Source organism: Cotesia glomerata, linkage group LG2, assembly GCF_020080835.1.
Source record: "Cotesia glomerata isolate CgM1 linkage group LG2, MPM_Cglom_v2.3, whole genome shotgun sequence".
NCBI classification, from domain to species: domain Eukaryota; kingdom Metazoa; phylum Arthropoda; class Insecta; order Hymenoptera; family Braconidae; genus Cotesia; species Cotesia glomerata.
In genome coordinates this window covers 29,030,044-29,051,019 of record NC_058159.1, presented here as the reverse complement: position 1 = coordinate 29,051,019, position 20,976 = coordinate 29,030,044, and the positions used below count along the sequence as shown (strand labels likewise).

The window sequence follows — 20,976 nt, the reverse complement described above, 5'->3', positions numbered from 1 at the left end:
TATTTTCATATTTTTTATTATTAAAAACAAAAAAAATAATATTTATTTAAAAAATTTATAAATTTATTTTTTTACTAAATTCTGAGATTTTTTTTTATTCTTGAAAAAAATTAATTTTTGGTATTTAAAATATTAAAATAATTTTTTTTGTAAATGAATTTTTGTAGATAGTTTTATTAAAAATTTAAATATCAAAATAAATCAACAAAATATTAATTTTCTCGGCACGAAAATAAATTAAAGTAAAAAAATTTTTTTTTATCAATTATATAAACGAAATTAATGATAATTTTTTTTTACTCGCCGATATTTGCACAAAAACGATCAACCATTCCGTTAGAATAATTAAAAAAAATAGAATTGCTCGAACAATTCTTAGCATCTTAATAATACATCAATTATTATTATATAAAAAATTAATTTATAATATTTAATATATTAAAAAAATAAGGCTTTAAAAATGTACATAAAATTACAATTACTATAAATATTATACTATTTACTCAAAAAAAAAATGTATCAAATGTAAACTTGTGAATAGCTTTAAATACAGACTATTAAAAAATAATGAGCTTGCATTGAAAATCTTAAATGCTGATGAAAATCAGTTTAAGAAAACAAATTCCAATGCACCCCTGGAAAAATTCGCGCAAGCGTGCTGAATCTCCAGATATATAACAAACTCTCATCCCCGTGGTCTACTCGCTCTTATCAATTCAGTAGCGTCCGCTTCGCAAAAATGATACGTCGTTTAGATACTAAAGCTCGCCGGGTTATTAATTTTTCATCTAATTTTTCAACAAGTACCCGAACTACTTGACTCTTATCTTCGTCATTATTATTTTTATTATCATAACCATCATTACAATAACAGTTACTCATGTGATAAATTGAAGGATTAGAAGATTAATTATTTTTCGACTCCAAGGTGCTATCGATTTAGTTATCTAGACGTTTGGATGGAAATAAATCTTACAATCGTTTTCACACATTCTGTAACTCTTATATTTATTCATACAATCTTTATGTATTATTAACAATAATTATTGATCGTACAAAAAGTGTTTGTTTCTGCAAATCACAATTGTGAGTAAAAAATTTAAAAATAATTCATTTAATGCCGGTCACATTAAATTACAAATTACCAATTAATGATAAATTAAATTTCCGGTAAAAAATGTCGCCAGTCAGCTTTATATAACATCAAGTGGAATTCCAGCAATTAAATAATGAAAAAAAAATTAAAATATCTGTATGATGAAATGATGGAACTACGCAGAACTTCATGGGCTAAAAAATCACTTTTAATAGCAAGTTTCGTCTTGATCCTGCTCTGGATTATTTTCAACGATACATTTTGTGCCTTCGGCGGTTTATCACGCAGAATAGTCCTCAACAGAATAAGACTCGCCACACATATTCACATAGAAAGAGCGTCTGCTCTCAGAGAAGTCAAAGTCGAAGAAATTCCCCTGGATAATTTTTTACACTTACAACCCAACACTACCAAGGTCCAGGTCGTCTCGTTGCTGGCCAACAACGCGAGCTTGAAGGACAACACCGTGGATGTGTCGCCGAAGTACAAAATACTGAGACAGCAAGGCTTAATACCTAGCAGACAGCTTCCCAGTGCGCTGATAATTGGGGTTAAAAAAGGCGGCACTAGAGCGCTTTTAGAATTTTTGAGGCTTCATCCGGATATTCGAGCTGCTGGCTCTGAAATACATTTTTTTGATCATCATTATTCTAAAGGATTCCATTGGTATAGGTAATTTTTATTTTTCGTGGGCGGGATTGAAGTTTAGCTTTTTTTTTCTTGGTGAAAAAAAAATTGATTGAGTTTTTTTTATGAGAATTCTATAAGCTGCTTTGATTAAAATCATCGTATTGGAATGAAAAATGATTAAAATGTTTGTTTTTAATTTTTTTCAATCCTTTGAAGCTTTTATTTGTATTTTTTTTATGTAAAATTTAATTCATAAAAAAAATAGTATCAAATACGGTATTAAAATAATTAATAAATAGATATTTATTTGGTAATCGGAAAAAATAGACCGGAAAAAATTTTTAAGTTATGAAAAATTAATATTATTTCATTAAAATTATTATAAAATAAAAATTATAATATCCACCAGAATTATTGCTCTAGTTTTTTTACAAAATTATTATTATTATTATTATTTCAGTCAAATTTATTTTTAATGACAAATTTAGATATGAATTTTGGATAAATTGTTTATGCCTGGAGGGAAAAACAGGCTAACACTATTATGAAAAATTAGAGAAAAAATTGTTGTATTAGACTGGACAGCCAATAAACTAAAAATAGGGTAGAAGTACCGTTTTTAGCCACCTTAGCACCATTTTTAGCCAGTTAACATTTGAATTAATTTATAAAAAATTATAATATTATAACCATACACGGAAAAAAGTAAACTGTAATATTCACTCGGATTCCGGTTAATTTTTATAGTTTCAAACAGTAAAGCGGACATCGGGGTCGCAAAAATATAAATATTACAGAACTTAATGTAGAAAGTATAAAGCCACAATTTATGATTTAATATCCAAAATAAGTGATTAGTAGCTGTCACTATAGTAAATAACGACTCTTTCATCTTAAAAAATTACAGTTTCAAACAGTAAAAACTACCATTTCAATATATAGTCCATATTATGAGGAGAAGGGGGACTCAGATGAAAGAGAAGGGGGTCCCACTCTGGGAGAATTTAACATTTGAAACAGTAAAAATTATACTTTTAAAATATACATTTTACCAGCCCAAGCAAGTCAATAATTACAGTTTGATTTTTAGCGTTGCGTTTAAAATTTACCATTTTACTTTGTAAATATTGACGTTGCTTGTATTAGAAATTTACTAACTTTATTTTATACTTTTTACATATCATGAGATCATTTTTTAGGCACGAAATGATAAATATCAAAGTCTGAATTCTTAATTATTATACTTTAACATTTTAGATATTTACATATCGAATATTACTGTTTGAAATAGTATTTTTCTCATCTCCGGGCGGAAAGCGTCAATTTTCCTCCCGCTGCGCTAAACGAAAATGCCGCTTTCCGCCTCCGTCGAGGAGAAAAATAGTATACACACCACGGGCAGTAAATAAGAAAGCCTCAGATCACATGTTTATTGACCTCGGCTTCGCCTCGGACAACAATTACATGTGATCTGAGACATTTCTTATTTTACTGCCCTAGATGTGTAATATACTATTCTTCCATGTAAAGAGTAAATTGTAACGTTTAAATGGTAAATATTATAAAGTGAATAGTAAAATCACGATTTTACTGTTTGAAAGGGTAATTTTTAGCAGTTGATCATTACTTATTATAAATCGATTGTTATTTATTGCAGTTTACTTTTTTCCGTGTATTTTTGTTAAGTTTTAAAAAATTTGTATTAAAACAAATTGAGTTTGTAATGGTTTATTAACATAAATTCATTTCTATCGTTTATTTAAACAACAAATGGCCATATATGGTACAGTGGCCACAAACGGCACTTCTACTCTATACAAAGTATTATAAAAACCAATATTTAGAAAAAATAAATATTAAAAATTATTATTATTTTTATTTTATAATAATAATTTTAGGCGCGCAGTAGCCCTATCGGATCCGGCCCTTGCTTACCAAAGCATTGGACCGGGTTCGAGTCCGGTGTACACCAATGAATATTTTCAATATTTAAGTGTATTATTCTGCTCAGCCCAAAAAATAAAACGAGTTCCAATCTCAAAAGTTTACCCCCTACCGTAGTCGCTCATGACCTTAGTAGTTTATGCGACTTTAAACAAATATAAAAAAAAAAAAAAAAAAAAAAAAAATAAAAATTTTAATAAATTATTCATGACTTTAAAATTTTTTCCGGGATTAATTTGTTTAAAATTTTTTTAAATGTGATTTTAATCAAATGAATCTTGAGAATTCAAATAATTAGATACAAAGTTGAAAGATATATTACTAATATAAAAAAATAAAAAACAGACATCGCATGCCACCAACCCTAGAAGGCCAATTAACGATGGAGAAAACACCGTCATACTTTGTGACTCCCGAAGTACCAAGAAGAGTCCAGCATATGAACCCAGGTACAAAGCTGATAGTAGTGGTGCGTGATCCAGTGACACGTGCTGTGTCAGACTACACTCAAGTAAAAAGTAAACGTCCAGAATTGCCTAAGTTTGAAGAACGTGCCTTTGTAAATGGGTCAAACATCGTCGACACTAACTGGGCACCCTTGAGAATAGGAGTTTATGCACGGTATTTGGAGCGGTGGCTCCAGTACTTTCCATTGTCTCAATTGCTATTTGTGTCTGGTGAGCGTTTGATTGCTGACCCGGTCATTGAAATAACAAGAGTTCAAGACTTTCTCGGACTCAAGCGTGTAATATCGGAAAAGCACTTTTATTTTAATGCTACCAAAGGTTTTCCATGTTTAATGAAGTCTGAACAGAAAGCTATTCCTCATTGTCTTGGTAATTATTTTTATTATTAGGACAACTTATAACTTTATTATTTTAATAAAATCAATTTACAATTTTTTTGTTTCATTTTATTTTTAATTTTCTATTTACATTTAAGGTAAAACTAAAGGACGTAGTCATCCGTACATCGATCCTATGGCAATTCAACGGCTAAAAAATTTCTATCGACCATTCAACCAACGTTTTTATCAATTGACTCGCATGGATTTTGGTTGGTCATAAAATAATTTAAAGACTAATTTAAACATATCTATTATCAGTTAATTTAAATATAATAAATAATGTCAATTCTTGTGATCTAAGTCAATTGCTTTGAATTAACGGTGCATTCACTCAATAATTACAATTATTATTATTATTATTATTAATTTTAAAATTAAGAGTATTAAAAAACATTAAAGCTGCTAGAATAGACATAATTATTTATTTTACGTTAAAATAATTATTTAATTAAACTGCACGTTTTTGCTCAATAACAAGTAAAGTAAATGCTAAATTATAAAAGAGAATTTATGTATATATATCTATATATCTATATATTAGTAAATAAATAAACATATTTGTACGAGGATCTAAAATTGTTAAACTTATTTGCCTATATTATATCCACTCAATATAGTAAATTCTAAAACTATACGTTTTTATTGTTATCAACAGCTCAGTTGTCTATCTTGATTCTTTTTACAGATAATCTTTTTTCATTAGAACGTAAAAAAAAATTATCACAGTACTCCCGATCTACGTAATGTGTATTATTAAATAATTAAAATCCATACCATTAATTACTGATTGAGTACTAGCGTATTGAAATTAAATCAATTAGTTAAGTAATTACAAAGTTTTATTATTAAGATAATTAAGTTGCAAAATTTTTTTGGTACAATTAAATTAATACTTTAATAATTACTCAATGCATAAATTAATTAATTTTATATTAAAAGCCTGAAGTATTGATACAAAAAAAAATTTATTATTCTTTAATTATATTTTTATAATTTTTTTAAACACCATTTTAATCAATTTAAAGACTAGAAAATTTTTAACGATAAATATTATAAAAATTTATCAGTTGTCATTAATTTAATAAATTGTTAATATCTTTAATTCATAACAATTAATAATAAATACAAAGTATTGTAATGACTACATTTGTATAATTGACATTATGTAATAACTTTGGAATTTATAATTTCCATAATAATTTTTAAGAATACAATGAATTTTTTTTTTGTTCATAAATTCTTAGATTTTTCATTATTCAAACTTTAAATTACAATAATTTTAAAAAATATAAAAAAATTAAATAGTAATAAAATAAAATATCAATATCAATAATTGAGGCTTTTACTTTCCACTCAGAATACTGATTTCACTATAAAAATATTTTCCAATTTAAATAATTGGATAAATGCTTCTTATAAAATATAAATTTCCTATTTTCTATCTATATAAGAATTAATAACAATTAAAAGTAAAAAAAAAAAATAAATACATCCATACGTACATACAATGATCAACATTCTTTAAATTTACGGTACCGAAGAGTTCGGTTTTTCTTTAAAGTACCCCCGGGCCTTTAATAAATCGTCAAGAGCTTCCTGAGTGTAGTAAACAACAAAATCGGTGGGTTCAATGCCCTCAAAAACGGCGTGAACAGAGGGCTTAAGATTGTAGAAGAAAAGCGGCTGCTTGCGTGCGGCAAAGTCCCTCGAAAGGCTTTCAACGACTTTTGCGGCCGAGAAATCGGCACCGTAAATATGAGAGCAGTCGATAACTACCGGTGTCATTGAATTACCAGCACAATGGCTGTACTTGGTCACGAGGTTTCTCACGTAATCCACTGATGGGAATATCAGGCAACGATCTGGCGTCAACATGAGATACTCCACGCCACAGCAGCTCTGCAATAAATAACACCAAGTTAAATAAGTAAATATCGTGCATAAAGCAGCAATCTCGTGTATGCTGAAACGTAGAATGAAAAACTGTAAATAAATCTCAGAGCAAAAAAAAATAGACTCGTGTGCTCGGTATTACATCACTCGCCTGTAATTATCCTCTTATTGCTTACATGAATATTAAAATTTGTGCATAATTGTCATCTATTCTAATTATGATAACTGTCATCATAAATATTTCTTAATAATTATCCTTCTTATCATTAATTATTAAATAATAAAAATTTACCCGAAGTTTTTCCAGCGAAATTTTTGGTCTTGCTGCGTGATGAAGAATAAAGAGTATATTCAACCCGATTCCAACGAGAATTCCTATTTCCAATTGCAATACCAAGCATGCAATGAAAGTTGCTATCCCTGGTATTAAGTCAGATTCTATAAAAAATAAAATGATTAATTATTCCGAGTTTTATCAGACGCATGATGAAATCTGACTCGGTTTTGTTTGGCCGTCTAATCACACGTCTGCAATATTCAATAAAAATGCATAAGTAAAATATGCTAATTTCAAGGTAAACTTGTTTTAATTTTAAACAGTAAATTATCAATTTTCGCTTAATTTTATCTTGGCTCTAATTTTTTACCGCTGTTATGTAAAACTTCCGTTATTTTTTGACGATTATCTACAAAGCAATTAAAAAAGATAAGTGACAAACGATTGTTTGTATGAAACTATACTCACTCTTGGTTCTCCACATTGGTTTTATCACCTTGACTTCGACCATAAAAATTACCGCTGATATAATTATTGCCGCTAAGCATGCTTTTGGTATGAAGTAAAAGTAAGGTGTGAGAAAAAGGAGCGCTAACACGACTAGTATTCCTGCAAAAAATATGTATAAATAGAGTGAAGAAATTATATTTATTTAATGAATGAATTAATGCCGTAGAAAGGATTTAATTAATCACCAGTGTAAAGTCCGCCGAGTGGAGTTCGAACACCAGAAGCGTTATTAACAGCACTTCTGCTGAGTGAACCAGTTCCAGGAAATGACTGAACGAAAGAACACCCGAGATTTGCTAATCCAATGGCTATTAATTCTTGTGTAGCATCTACAGATTTTCCATTACCTAGAAATTATTCCACAACCATAATTAAGTCAATAATTAATTAATCTATTAACAATAATTACGATTACATCCGATGAGTAAAGAACTTACTGAACGCTTTGCAAACTGCGACGACTTCCATCAAAGAAATCAGTGGCAGAACAATAAGCCCGCTGCCCAAATTTGAACACATTTCGACAAATGACACTGTCGTGTTGTCTTTTGTGAACCCAAAGGGCGGAAATTCAACAGACGGCATTCCTCCAGGCAAACTTCCTGCAGAAAAATTAAAAATTCTTTATGAAATCATCATCTAAGAGTTAGTTCATGATAGAAGTGAAGATTATTTACCTATTAGTTTAAAAGGCGGCTGAGAGGCAAAGTAATAGCCTATTATCCCGCAAACGATCACCAATATTGCATTTCTTGATGTTCCGGTCAGCCAAATAAGTTTATTCATCACTCGATGCTTCGTTGTTTGCGAATTTTCGTTAGCCGGGCCGATTTGAATTGTAGCTACATGCTAATATTTAGAAGAAAATTGATTAGAAGCTTTGGAAATGGTTTATGGAAGGAATGGGACACTTACCCTTAAGAAAAGGAGGACAATGATGCAAGAAACTCCGAGAATAGCGTCATACTGAGAAGTTTGATGAATCCCTTCAGCAATGCCTTTCCAAAGGCTGACGAATGTCGCTCCCTTTGCTGGGATTCCTAGGATATCTTTAATTTGAGACGTGACAATTATCAAAGCGACTGCTGATGTGAAACCAGAGCTCACTGGTCCAGACACAAAGTCGATGAGAAATCCTGATTTGGAAAAGATAATTGATTTTTTGAAGAATACTTTGTTGCTTGTTTGAACAGATAAGATTAATGGATTGATTAGAAGTGAGTAATGGAAGATGAAGGTTTGAATGACTCACCTAGGCCGAAAATTCCCATGAATAGCTGTATAATCCCACAAAGACAGCAGAGAAGGATTGCGTGCTCGACAGGAGCGTTTAAATGGGCTACGGTTTGATAAGTTAACAAAGATACTATCGCACTGGGTCCAAATGGTACCTCTTTGCAAGATCCGAAAAATATGTAAATAAATGCTCCCAGAAAACTTCCATATAATCCATACTGAAAAAATTTGGTAAATTGACAATTGGCATTTGTGTAATTTTTACTAGACATGAAATAAAATTAATTGGATTCAAGAGCAAGAATTTTGAACCAAGAAAATTATTTTGAGTAATTAGATCATCTAAAATCGAATCAATTTTTTTATGAATGGATATCAAAATTTGGACAATTACTTGTGGAGGTAATCCAGCAACATTGGAGTATGCAAGTGACTGTGGAATGACCGTCAACCCGACAGTTATGCCAGCGACAATATCACCCAATGCGTCATCTCCATTGTACTTTGGCAACCAGCCTAAAATAGGCAGCCGTCTGAAGAGCATTTTTTTGGTACACAACTTTTTAGCCCGCCGCGCCGTATACTCGCAAACGGACTTTAATACATTGTCCTTTCGTTTGGTCCTATCATCTCCTGGCTCTTCCATCACTGAATTATCATTAAAAAGAAAATTATTATTTTAATAAACAAATTAATTTTGATTTATTTATAAAACTAAATCATGTCGGATCTGTATTTTTGAATATGTTTACGTCCACTTAGGTTTTATTCGATCTAATTTAGTTTTAATGCGACTGTTTATTCAGCCTCGTTATTCTTAATACTACAATTTTATCTTTTCATTGAATGGCCAAGGATCCTAATTTTGATAGCAACTACAATTAATTTATTTACTATCATATCATGATTATTTTATATTTACAATCTATGTTTGAGCATATTATTTAGATCTTAATTATCGGATTTAAAAGGCAGATTATTTAAATGTATGCATTCAAGCCAAACAGATTTTATTTTAATATAACCATTAATTATCTTTTGTTTTAGATTTCAATTTAATGAATATGTATTGTTTTTTGTTGAATTCTGTATTGTTTTATCAGATATCTATTAAAAAATCTTATTTTTTGAATAATAAGTCGTTAATTATTGTCATTAAAAACAAAATAATTTATCTTGTCTTTGATGATTAATCTTTGAAGTTGAAATAATCAAAAATACATTTTTTAACGTATCTTACTTTTTGGATGTCCTCATCGAAAGCAAAATAATTAACCAGTATTCAATTAATCATAATATCAAGTTCTAATTATTTTAATATAAATTGTAAAATGTGAAATTTGAATTAGTAATTTCTAAAAATTTTTTTTTTAATTTCATTTATTTTCTTGGTAATTTTATTATTGTTGTTTTTAATAAATAAAAATTTTCTTTTTTGTCAATAAAATTTTGTTCCACATTTTACAATATATAAATAAAAAAAAAGGCAAATATAAATTATAAAAACTCACAAATTAAATCATATGAGGACTGCAAATCAGTTCGTCGTTCACAAACAGAATTCTGAAGTTCATAAGAGTTGCGTTTATTAATATCCAAATTTTCTTGAGAGTTGTTCATAACCGGATTGACGTATCCGTTCAAAGGTTTCTCGTTTATTTCGTACATTTTTTTTCCGTTTCTCATCTTGACAAATTACTTATTTAAATATAACTCCTCCAACATAAAAAAACTTGTCTCAATTTCTGCTACTTATTTTGTTTATCTTCTCAGCCAATTGTTTACATGGGTTAATTTAAAGCATCGCTGAAAAATAAAGCATTACATACTTTAAATAATTGAACTGACAACTGGTGTTGAATTTAAATGTATATGTATATATACACGCATATATTATTGTTTACATTCCCAATGATCGGTAGTAAAAATATTTATTATCAATATTGACTTTTGAAACGTGGACTGTTAACAATTGTCACTCAATTGATATATATTTACAGCTTTAAAGAGCTACAAATTTATAGTCTGGTTCTGGTCTGACAATACGCCCGTCCTTGAGAGTAATTACTAAAGACGATCCAACTCATTACCACATTTCCTCATTCTTCAAGATAATAACACTAATAATAATAACAAAGGTTTTAAACTCTGGTAAATAAATATTTTTAATTTAACAATCCTTTTTTGTCATCAACTATGCTCGCATTTTTCACCAGCAATTATATTTTAATAAAAAAAAAAAAAAAAACCTTCGGTTTATTTACTCAATTACAGGCGATAAAAAATTTTAAGCAAAAAAACTATCACGTAGAGTCATTAAAAAATAATTTAAAAATTAATTTTGCAAAAAATATTGCACCAGATTAATTTGTATCTAGATTGTTGAGTCACTCGGTCAATTAAACGATCAACCAGTTATCTGTTGTATAGTTTAAACATTATTTACGGTACCGCATTTTTACAGCAATCGAGATCGAGTTGTCTTAATCGATGCAATAAATCATAAATAAAACGTAGTATATTGTCATGGTCTTTATTTTATTTTTTTTATATATTTATAATTGAAAAAAAAAAAATGTTATTGAAACATCAAAAATTCAAGAATAAATTTTGATAATTTTTAATCGAATGAAAATTAATTTTACGGAGAGCTATTAGCGACTTTATTAAGAGGAAAGTAATTACAAACTTCCTTGCTTACGTATAAAGGTAATAAAATTTCCGATTTATTGATAGTAAATTATTTTATTAGCTCTGCAAATGTCGAACAATCATTATTAACAATCATTATTAAAATTGAAAATTCATACAAAAAATTTCAAAAAAGAATTTTTTAAGAAAATCAAATTTTAAAAAAAGTAATAATAATATATTGATTGCAAATAAATGGTATAAATTATTAAAATTTTGATCAATTTTTCTTAAAAATTAAAATCTGAATCAAATATTTGTCACGAATTTTAATCCGCTAATCTCAATGAGTAATTTCATTGATAAATAAAGATAAAAATTTAAAACAGTGACATTAAATTGATAACAGTTTAAACGGTTGAAAGTAAAAATTTATCAGTACAAGGAAAGAATTAACTTCAAATGATTGATAACACCAAAAGTTCATGAACAAAAAGATAATACAATAGAGCACGTGCAAAAAACTCGTGACATTCTTGAGTAGATATTTAATAAAGAAATTTTTTCACAACAAAGTATGCGAGGAATAAATATTTAAATCATAAAAATTTATACTGTTAATAATGATGATTAAGATTGTGATTTTCATGATTATTATCATTACCTGTTGGTATATAAGAACCAGAGAGTTGGATTTGAGCCATAAAGAGAAATTAACTGATACACTGAGTTAAGTATAAAGAATAGTTAAGTGAGTGGTCAATTGTAGGTTGTGAACCCAGAGTTAATGCATGTCTGCATCAAGTCCAAGGAAATCATTAGACAAATAATTAATTGTTATTTTTTTTTCTTTTTTTTTTACCAGTGTTTTCAGTAGTTTTAACTTTAAATTACAAGTGTACGTGCGGTATGCAGCTGATTACGTGAGTCCGTGTGTAGGAAATGCAGATAAAAAATAATAACGTCTTCAACTATTTTTACGTAATAACCAGGTCATTTCGTAACTTTCAAATTTTATGTCGATCAATATTTAACACGGTTACCGGGATTTATTTCAAAAATTTGTAATTAATGATTGAAAAAATTTTATTTTTTTTTCTCAATTTTAGAGTAAATATTTTAAGTAGAGAATTTTGAATTAGAAAAATAAAAATTTGAGTGATATTGACCTTTTATAAAATAAAGTAGTGATTTACCACAAGGAGAAATAGTAAATTATACGTCAGCCATGATCTTTACAACCGTGCAAATTCTGACGAGCTTAAATAAATAAAATGACTATGAACATAAAAATCTTAAACAATTAACAATTGACAATAATCTACCGAGTGACGGACAATAAAAATTAATAAGTGATAAAAAATGTGACATGGTCAATGTATTGCCGCGTAAATCAATTGTTTGCAATCAATAGTCATTTAATTAACGACCCGTGAGTAATGATATATAAAATTACCTTTGTAATCAGCAGCCAGTAGTGACACTCAAAAACGTCAATGTTTAACTTTTTAAACTATTAACAAAAGTTTTTATTTAGCGAAAGAATAAACTTAACATTTTTTCCTCATAATTACCGCTTTTGAAAGTTAAAAATAATATTTAAAAAATAATAACTAGTCGTTAACGATTCCATTGTTAATTACATAAAATTATCAATCACTCGGTTTTTTATCTAGCACACGTGGACTCCAAGCACATTGTGAGTGGAATTAAAAAATCGGAAGCTGCATTAAATCGACGGGCTTTTAAAAATGAAAAATTTTACCTGACAAAGTTTGAACTGCGTTTAGATAGCCCGACGTACTTACTTATATATAAACGGTTAGAACGATTCTCCAGCTGTGTTTTCCTGTATCATAAGATACTTACCCCACTCTTGTCCTTTTGTGTCAGTGAATCCCATCCCCACTTGCTTTTGGTGTTGATAGACGTCACTTAACTGGCGAACAAGCGAATAGGAAATTTGAATTTTATTTTATTTAATTAATTACTCTACGGTTTTACGCATCGAGTTATTTAATCTCTGATCCTCGTGATATTAATTATTGATAATTATTATTTATTTTTATTGTTATTATCGTTCCAGTTATTATTCTTTGTAGTATGTTCGTTATTACTTGGCTCATTTACCAGATAAAAACTTAACAGCCGAGCTTCATGATGATACTGATAAGCCGTATGGTTCTATTGTCTATTTATATTTTTATTTTATTTTTTCTTCTGTTATTTTATGAATTATAAATACGGGAAGGAACAAAAAATTGTAAATTCAGATAATTGTTAATAATATGTCGGTACATACGTCTGTAATTCTGAGAAAATAGGAAAGTTGGATTGAATTTTAAGTTTTAGAATTTTTAGTACTAATTATTATTATTACTTTTTTTTTTCGATAAAAAAGTGAATCAATAAGATAAAAAGTAATCTTTTCGATTTGTCCAAAGATCACTTCTGTTTGTCGTGTTTGAAATAAATCTAAATATAAACAAATAAAATAATAATGATTAATATAAAAATAATATCTGGTCAATATGACCAGACATGTGATTGTTAACTATTGAGTCAATATTACATAAAAAAAATAAAGGAAATAATGACAACAATAAATTTAAAAGTATCTTCAGATAACAATAAAATAATGAAATATTGGAATATAAACAATTTACATAATCTATAAACACAATCTGATTAAACAAAAACATTTTTCCGAAAAATGACAGTGTTTATGTTACCAAATACACTTAAACAATTATCAAAGACATTATTCATATATACTAGTATGTATTTTATTTAACTATACATGAAATGAAGATTAGGCAAGACATCTGTTGATAAATATAACTCTGTTTGCCGAAAAATAAATAACTGAGGATCTCGTGACAGTCACGAGAATCAAACATTTTAATTTTTCAATCGTTATCATAATTACTCAGGTGGATTTGCATTTATTATTCTGAAAAACATCTTATCAAATCTCCTTTTTTTTTTTTTTTTAATTTACGGACGATACAGAGATTAGTGTACTGAGAGTATGCATTTACGTGCATACACAGAAAAAAAATGTTCTTGAATTAAGTATATAATTTTGAAGAACTTAATATTCTTAATTTGAGTAGAAAAATTCTTGATTTAAGGAAATTTTACTTGATTTGAATCAAATCGACGTTCTAATTAGAAAATTGTCTAACTCCATTTTAGAGAATCTTCCAGTACGAAAAAACAATTAGTTCAAAATTTATTATCACTTTAAACCATTTCATATCATTAATATCTAATAGAGGTATAATATTTTGGTTTGGATCATTAAAATAATTTATAATTGGCTATTGCTACATCAAAATATTAAAAAATCACTCTCTGAAAAATAGGGAGTTAGATCAATTGCTAATTAGACCGTCGAAATTAACTTTTTTTTTTTTTTTCAGTGTATGTATCAATAATAAATGAGATTTATTGAATGATGTTTAAGGTAATTGCATCAAATGTTAATAAACGATTGATCCCATTTTTATTAAATTTATTTGCATAGTTAATTAATTAATAACTCACTTGATGAAAAAGGGTATTGCATAAAATGGATATTGTGTATAATATTATAAATAGAAAATAAAGTAGCGTGTAATAGTAATAATAAAGTCCGTTTGAATAAGCGGTTATTGACATCGGTAATTTGTACTTGAAGAATAAAATGGTTTGCGCGATCGCCAGTATCATAATATATTATAAGATTGAAAGCACGTGATGAGAGTTCGAGAAAAGTTGTGTACGTTCTCAAGTCGTGTACTAATATCTACAGATATAGATATAGATATAGATATAAATTGCATGAATCGCTGGTTGTGAGGTCAACTAGTTTTAATTAAATCGTCACATGACTGCTGACCAAGGGAGAAACGACCAGTCACGAGGAAATATTTTTTTTATCCGGATTTGCTACGCAACCAGTATTTTATCGTAATTATCATTTTTGTTTCAAACCGCTTATTTTTAGTTTGTTCACATATAGGTATGAATTAATATTTTTTTTTTACGTGTGTATGTCTTAAATGTTCGCGTCAATTGTTAGCGAGTCATGTAATAGCGACCTTATCCTAAAATTTATTATTCCAAGATCGCTAGTTTTATTTTATCACATGCGGGATTATATTTTTTTTTAAATACCGATATAATAAGCCAGATCTTACTTTTATTGTTTGAGCACATGACATGCTGTAAAGTTATAACGTGTGTTGATGTTTTTTGTTTCTGGTAATTAATAGTGGGGATGAATGATACGTTAATTGGTCCAGACGAGGAAAAAGATGTGATAAATGGATATTTTTTAGAAGACGGGAGTCACTTTCAAATCACCAGAGAAAATCCGGTTAATTCCGGTCAATTTTTTATTTTTATGAATCATACCAGCGTGAAATCATCACAACTTGTTTTATATATGTATATATGTGGGTTTTTATATAAATGTTACTAGTGTCAGTCTGGATGTATTGTATGGGGAATTCCAAGTCAATTTATAGAAGACATTAAAAAATATTTTGACTACTTTTTAATGACCTGATTTTGATGAATATTTGATGTGATAGTTAACATTTGGCTTGTTGAAATAACTCCGGGAAATTTATTGATGCGTAAAATTGAGTTTTGAGGTTTTAGAAACAATAAAATAAATAATTTATTGATTTACGATTCAAAAATTTTAAAGTCAATAAAATTATATTTTTAATAATAATAAATTTTTTTTTTTCATAATATTTATCCTTAAAATATTTTCCTTTGCTATAAATCATTTTTAAAAGTTAATAATTTATCAATTCTCTGTTTAAAAAAAATTAATTATCTAGTAGGTCAATAAGAGAAACTCAGCAATTTATCCGTAAATAGTTTATTGTATTAATAAATAATTCAATAAAAAAGTAACCAAAATTTTCGTACAAAAACTTAATTTTTTACGTAAAAAGATCAACGCAAAAAAAATAAATCCTTTTTTAAATTTTTTGCGTCAATTCTACAAACTCTTACACCTCGATCAACTAAAATAAATAACAACTAACTAATTAAACTAGTTAAACAATAAATAATTAAAAGTACAAAAAGTAGTTACAATCATAACATTATAATCATAACCATCAGTCAGTTCCATTTGTAATTAGTAATTACATATAAACAATATATGAGTTATAAAATCAGTAAATATAAAAAAAAATTTTCCTCGCTCATAACTCAACAATTGACTTAATTTAAAACGTAAATCAGCGATAATAACTAAATATAACTCGAACTATTTGTCATTGAAGCTGTCAATTCTTGATATCCGATAAAAACTCTGTAGTTCGGATACCAAAGAGAATCAATTTACAGCAAAAATGTATCATTTTTACTGAGTCAGTATCAATTATTAAATCAATCCTATCATATCATATAACTTATTATTTATTATTTTATTCTCTATATAATATATTTGCGCGTTATGTTTATTTAAATTTATTTAAAGCCGAGATTTATAAGTCAGTGTTGACACTCGTGCGACGAACGTACCGGTTGAAGTAGTCAGGCCGCCAGCATTTGCAGCTTCCAGGGACCAAGAACCAGTCGTAGTATAGACGAATCTAATTATCAAATTAAAATGAATAATTACTGTGAATATTATTAATATAAATAATTTCTATTTATACAATTATAATTATCATTAGTATTATTTGTTATGCTATTTTTTAATTTGCAATACTAATTATTTAATTTTAAAGCTTTTTAATTTGACGTTAGTCTTATTGATAATTTTTAATTGAATATTTCGGCAACAATTTTTTTACCTTTTGGTGATTTTATTAAATTAAAAGATTAAAATTTAGAAGTTGAGAAGGTTTTAACATTAAAAAAAAATTAATTTGAATCAAGAGAAAAATTCTCAAACCAAAAAAATAATTTTGAAGAGTTTCATTGTCTTGAATCAAAATGAAAAATTCTTGAATCAAGTAAAATTTACTTAAATCAAAAAAAAAAATTCTTAGTTTAAGAATTTTTAAACTTAAACCAAGAAAATTAAATTTTTCAAAATTATTTGCTTGATTCAAATTAATTTTTTTTTGTGTAATTATTATTATTTATTAAAAATAATTACCCGGAAGCATCCCATATCATCATGACCATCGCAATGGTGCTGCTGATTGCCAGAAGAACTGCGTCCTTCATTTTCTCCAGCTCTTTTCTGTAAGTACATCTGAAAGTTTTGGTAATCGTGAACTGGAGGCGGCGAATTAGCAGCTATTGGCTCACGAGGTCCTGGAAATTTGCCATTTTGACTTTCCTCCAGGACAGTGTCTGGATAATAAATTTCGGCAACAAGTAAACTCGTCCATCTTGGCGAAGAAAGGCATCCGCCATCTAAATAATGGCACCGCGACTGCCTAAAATTTAATTAACTCTCTAAGATCATGATAATAAACAAATAATTGAAAAAATAAATTAGCGTACATGCAACGAGTCAACTCGATAGTTTGGGTAAAGTATCCTTCGTAAGGAATCTGGACAACGTAGCGCCAAATTCCCTGGTAATTTTTGGCGAAAACAGGCGTCGCGTATTCTACTTTCGCTGGACAGGGCGTAGGCGGGCCAGTGTACTCAGATTTCTCCTGCGGGGGTGTACGTTGTCGATACTCTGGAGATGACACAGGCTCATCGCGTCGCTCCGCTGCGGACGACGCCAGTGGCTCACCTTGGATCGCCTTGTACAGCATGCACATTCTAAATTTAGAATTATTCAAAAATGTTTTTTATTTAAATAAAAGAACAATTTTTATTAATTTTTTTAATAATTATACTCACACTCCACCGCCGTTTTCACAAAATTTGCGAGCGTTTCGACTGGCGTCTAAGCTTGCTGGTGACTCAGCGGATCGCTTACTTCTACTGCGCTTTTCGTCCGTATCAACACTTTTAATTTATAATTTATTTAGTTTTTCTTTTTTGGATTTAATTTGTTAATTATTTTAAATTATTACTCACGAGTTTTGGGAAAATGGCTGGATTTTTGTAACTACTGGCAGCGAATCGTCGGCTTTTAAAATTGGGAGTGTTTTACTCAAGAATTTTAACGTTTGATTCTTGATAAGTTCACTGAAAAAATATTAAAATAATTCTTTTTTAATTCATCCAAAAATTAAATTTTTTAATCATTAAAATTTTATTAGATATTGAAATTAATTTTTACTTTAAATTTTTGAAGAAATATTAAAAATAAAATTAAAAATTTTATAATTTTTAAAAAATATTGAATTTAAAATTAAAAAATTTGTATTTATAATTTTTAAAGGAAATATTTAAACATTTAAATTATCAAATTGTCTAACTCCATTTTAGAAAATCTTCCATTTGTACGGAAAAAACAATTAGTTAAAAATTTATTATCACTTTAAAAAACAATTTAATATCATTAATATCTAATAGAGGTATAATATTTTGGTTTGAATCATTCAAATAATTTATAATTGGACTATTGCTACACAAAAATGTTAAAAAATCACCCTCTAAAAAATAAGGAATAAGACAAATTGCTAATTAGACCGTCGATTTCTAAAAAAAAAAACTTACAAAGGATATGAAGATCCAGCAACATTTTGCTTCATAGGATTTCTAGGAATATATCCTTTATTTAAATCCCCGCAAACATTGTGAATAGAAACGAATCCTTGTTCTTGCTTTCCAGTGTCTAAAAACCAACCCATGATTTAAATCATTTTAATTAGTATGCTGGAGTTGTTTCTCCAGCTAAATTCTTCACCTCAATAAAATAAACAAAAGCTTACCAAAACACTCTTTGTCACTGTCAATATAAGGCGGCGGTCTCACTTTAGGCGGTTCAGCATTCGGAGATTCAACAAAAGCATAAAAACCTTCAGGCGGTTCCTCTTCTTGTGTAGACGATGACTCATTCAGATGCAAACCTAATTTGCTTCTACTCGGCTCTGCGAATGTCGAGCAGCACATGAGAATCATCTGGAATTTTAATCACCAATTAGCCAATCAAAAACAACCAAACATTTAAATGTTGTAAATAAAAATAACAACCGCGTTTTATTTTCATTTGATTATTAAATTCCGTTACAAAACAAGACATACCTTACGCATTAGTATTCGGTTTTTAACGGTACTTACATCAGCGATACGTGCGTCAGATCTAAAGTGTTTCAATTTCTGTCGCGTCAAATTAATTAAACTCGTCGTGTCGCTATAATTCGAGCCAAGTATTTGTAATTTTCCAAAGGAAAGAGAGTGTTAAACTCGGTAAAATTATTCGGAAAGTTTTTAGAGTATTTGTTTAGAATTATAATTTATAATTTATAATAGATCCGGATACTTTAACGAGCATCAAGATTGAGGATGTTAATTCTAACCTACTTGCAGATAATAGTAGTTAGATTTATATTTTTTTTTTATTTATATAAAATTAATTACAATATAATGATAATGTAGGGTTTTATATTTTCTATTATAAGTTAGTTTATAAATCTTTTGGAAAAATCCCAAGTAAAGTAACTGTTACTGCCTCGACGCATTACATAGATTTCCTGTTACAGTAATAGTAGATGATACTTTCAAAACCGCTATATCGACTAACACGGAAGCTATAAATGATTAATTTTATCAATTTGACCTAATGATTAATTCATTATAATCATTTATTTTTTTTTTTGCCAACTTTAATAAAATTTAATCCAAAAATTGTACAATTTTTATGAATAATAATTATTCTTTTTATTATTACAATAATTTTTAACAATTTTTATTTATACAAAAATTTTTTTAATATTTTAAAACAGTAAATTTATCAAAAAAATTAATTCCACAAAATTTTGATCTTTAAAAATTAATTCAAACATTAAAATTTTTTCTCTCATCAAAATTATCAAAAATTAATTCTAAAATAATTATAAAAATTGCTAATAAAAATAACAAAATTACTTACAACAAAAGTTCGAAAATCCATGATAAGCTTAAAAAGAGATCAACAAAAAAAAGAAAAAATAAATATAATTGTTTATGTACGATAAGACTGAATGAATGAACGTAAGTTGACAATTGTTGAAGATATGATGGTCATAGCAACACTGAAGTTCTTGAACCCGAGTTTCAATGTAAACGGCATTTACCTCCACCTGATTCTTCGGTATTTCTATCCCCTCTAGCCTCTACGCAGGTTAACGTTCCACATTCTCACAACTTAACTGGGCTCGGGACTTAATAATTATCGTAAAACACGTTTGTCTTTGACCTTGACCGACTACAAGATATACTTCCGGAAACATCCGTAAAATCAATCATTTTTTAAACATTTACATTCATTTATTCGGCTTACGACGTGTTGATTTGCTTAATTGAATTGCCTATTTAATTATATTAAGTAACTTGTGCTTCTTCATTACGTAATTTATCGATAAGAAGCGAAGATATATAAGCGAACTCGTTAAATTACGAGTCTATTGTATGATCTAACAATGAATCAAGGTAAAGAGTCTAAGGTTGTACTTGTATTACCACAGCAAGGAAGTTATCTCAAGAATTTAATACAATAGTGGGTGTAGTCATGCGTTATATTATGGAGGTACTGTTATACCTGGCGATACAGTTACACAATGACATAAATACGATCATAAACCGCCATAATACGACATAACAACTATGCCAGCGGCTCAAAGTGTCATTAATTACAATTTGAATCAATAATTTAGTCATACAAGAATATTGGATTGAGCATCAGGATGTGGAAAAGTGTCCGAGTCTAATCAATTAGAACGAAAATTTTGATTAATATTAACTAGCAACCTTGCAGTCACTATGTGACTGCCGTGACTTGTGAATTTTGTTAAATTGTACTGTACTTTCTTAACTATTGCAGTTTTTAAAGATATAAGCTCATCC

At 28.4% G+C, this 20,976-nt stretch overlaps 3 protein-coding genes across 7 annotated transcripts; 1 reads left to right on the top strand and 2 right to left on the bottom strand.

Moving 5' to 3' along the window:
- Positions 1-228: 228 nt before the first annotated feature.
- On the top strand, positions 229-5,412 carry LOC123259251 (heparan sulfate glucosamine 3-O-sulfotransferase 6). 2 transcript variants are annotated; one of them, XM_044719594.1, is made up of 4 exons: positions 229-1,086; positions 1,188-1,768; positions 4,016-4,506; positions 4,613-5,412. In XM_044719594.1, exons 2-4 carry the CDS (start codon positions 1,230-1,232, stop codon positions 4,735-4,737), a joined length of 1,155 nt encoding a protein of 384 aa, XP_044575529.1. In that variant the 5' UTR covers positions 229-1,086; positions 1,188-1,229; the 3' UTR covers positions 4,738-5,412. The 2 variants fall into 2 exon arrangements, with proteins under 2 accessions (XP_044575529.1, XP_044575528.1); XM_044719593.1 differs by having other exon boundaries at positions 229-1,768.
- Positions 5,413-5,833: 421 nt separating this feature from the next.
- LOC123258857 (sodium-independent sulfate anion transporter) lies at positions 5,834-12,900 on the bottom strand. 4 transcript variants are annotated; one of them, XM_044719109.1, is made up of 12 exons: positions 12,521-12,900; positions 12,234-12,324; positions 9,945-10,239; positions 8,828-9,081; positions 8,450-8,651; positions 8,113-8,333; positions 7,875-8,046; positions 7,635-7,799; positions 7,383-7,544; positions 7,156-7,296; positions 6,703-6,848; positions 5,834-6,416 (listed from the first exon to the last, which is right to left on the bottom strand). In XM_044719109.1, the coding sequence occupies exons 3-12, from the start codon at positions 10,117-10,119 to the stop codon at positions 6,045-6,047; spliced, it is 2,010 nt and encodes a 669-aa protein (XP_044575044.1). In that variant the 5' UTR covers positions 10,120-10,239; positions 12,234-12,324; positions 12,521-12,900; the 3' UTR covers positions 5,834-6,044. The 4 variants fall into 4 exon arrangements, with proteins under 4 accessions (XP_044575044.1, XP_044575043.1, XP_044575046.1 ...); XM_044719108.1 differs by lacking the exon at positions 12,234-12,324; XM_044719111.1 differs by lacking the exon at positions 12,234-12,324 and having other exon boundaries at positions 12,830-12,851.
- A 3,164-nt stretch (positions 12,901-16,064) lies between these two features.
- Positions 16,065-20,344, bottom strand: LOC123259945. Its single transcript, XM_044720781.1, has 8 exons — positions 20,024-20,344; positions 18,864-19,053; positions 18,649-18,766; positions 18,064-18,174; positions 17,884-17,991; positions 17,533-17,802; positions 17,180-17,465; positions 16,065-16,667 (listed from the first exon to the last, which is right to left on the bottom strand). The coding sequence occupies exons 1-8, from the start codon at positions 20,042-20,044 to the stop codon at positions 16,560-16,562; spliced, it is 1,212 nt and encodes a 403-aa protein (XP_044576716.1). The 5' UTR covers positions 20,045-20,344; the 3' UTR covers positions 16,065-16,559.
- Positions 20,345-20,976: the final 632 nt, after the last annotated feature.

Excerpts from the sequence above, each read along its gene's own strand:
- LOC123259251 (XM_044719594.1), top strand. The coding sequence starts at position 1,230 with ATGAAAAAAAAATTAAAATATCTGTATGATGAAATGATGGAACTACGC. Across the intron at positions 1,769-4,015 it reads AAAGGATTCCATTGGTATAG|ACATCGCATGCCACCAACCC; the intron begins GTAATTTTTATT and ends AATAAAAAACAG. Across the intron at positions 4,507-4,612 it reads AGCTATTCCTCATTGTCTTG|GTAAAACTAAAGGACGTAGT; the intron begins GTAATTATTTTT and ends TTTACATTTAAG.
- LOC123259945 (XM_044720781.1), bottom strand. The coding sequence starts at position 20,044 with ATGGATTTTCGAACTTTTGTT. Across the intron at positions 19,054-20,023 it reads TGGATTTTCGAACTTTTGTT|ATGATTCTCATGTGCTGCTC; the intron begins GTAAGTAATTTT and ends TTAAAATTCCAG. Across the intron at positions 17,992-18,063 it reads CAGCCATTTTCCCAAAACTC|TGTTGATACGGACGAAAAGC; the intron begins GTGAGTAATAAT and ends ATAAATTAAAAG.
- LOC123258857 (XM_044719109.1), bottom strand. The coding sequence starts at position 10,119 with ATGAGAAACGGAAAAAAAATGTACGAAATAAACGAGAAACCTTTGAAC. Across the intron at positions 8,652-8,827 it reads TTGCTGGATTACCTCCACAA|TATGGATTATATGGAAGTTT; the intron begins GTAATTGTCCAA and ends AAATTTTTTCAG. Across the intron at positions 8,047-8,112 it reads TTGTCCTCCTTTTCTTAAGG|CATGTAGCTACAATTCAAAT; the intron begins GTAAGTGTCCCA and ends TCTAAATATTAG.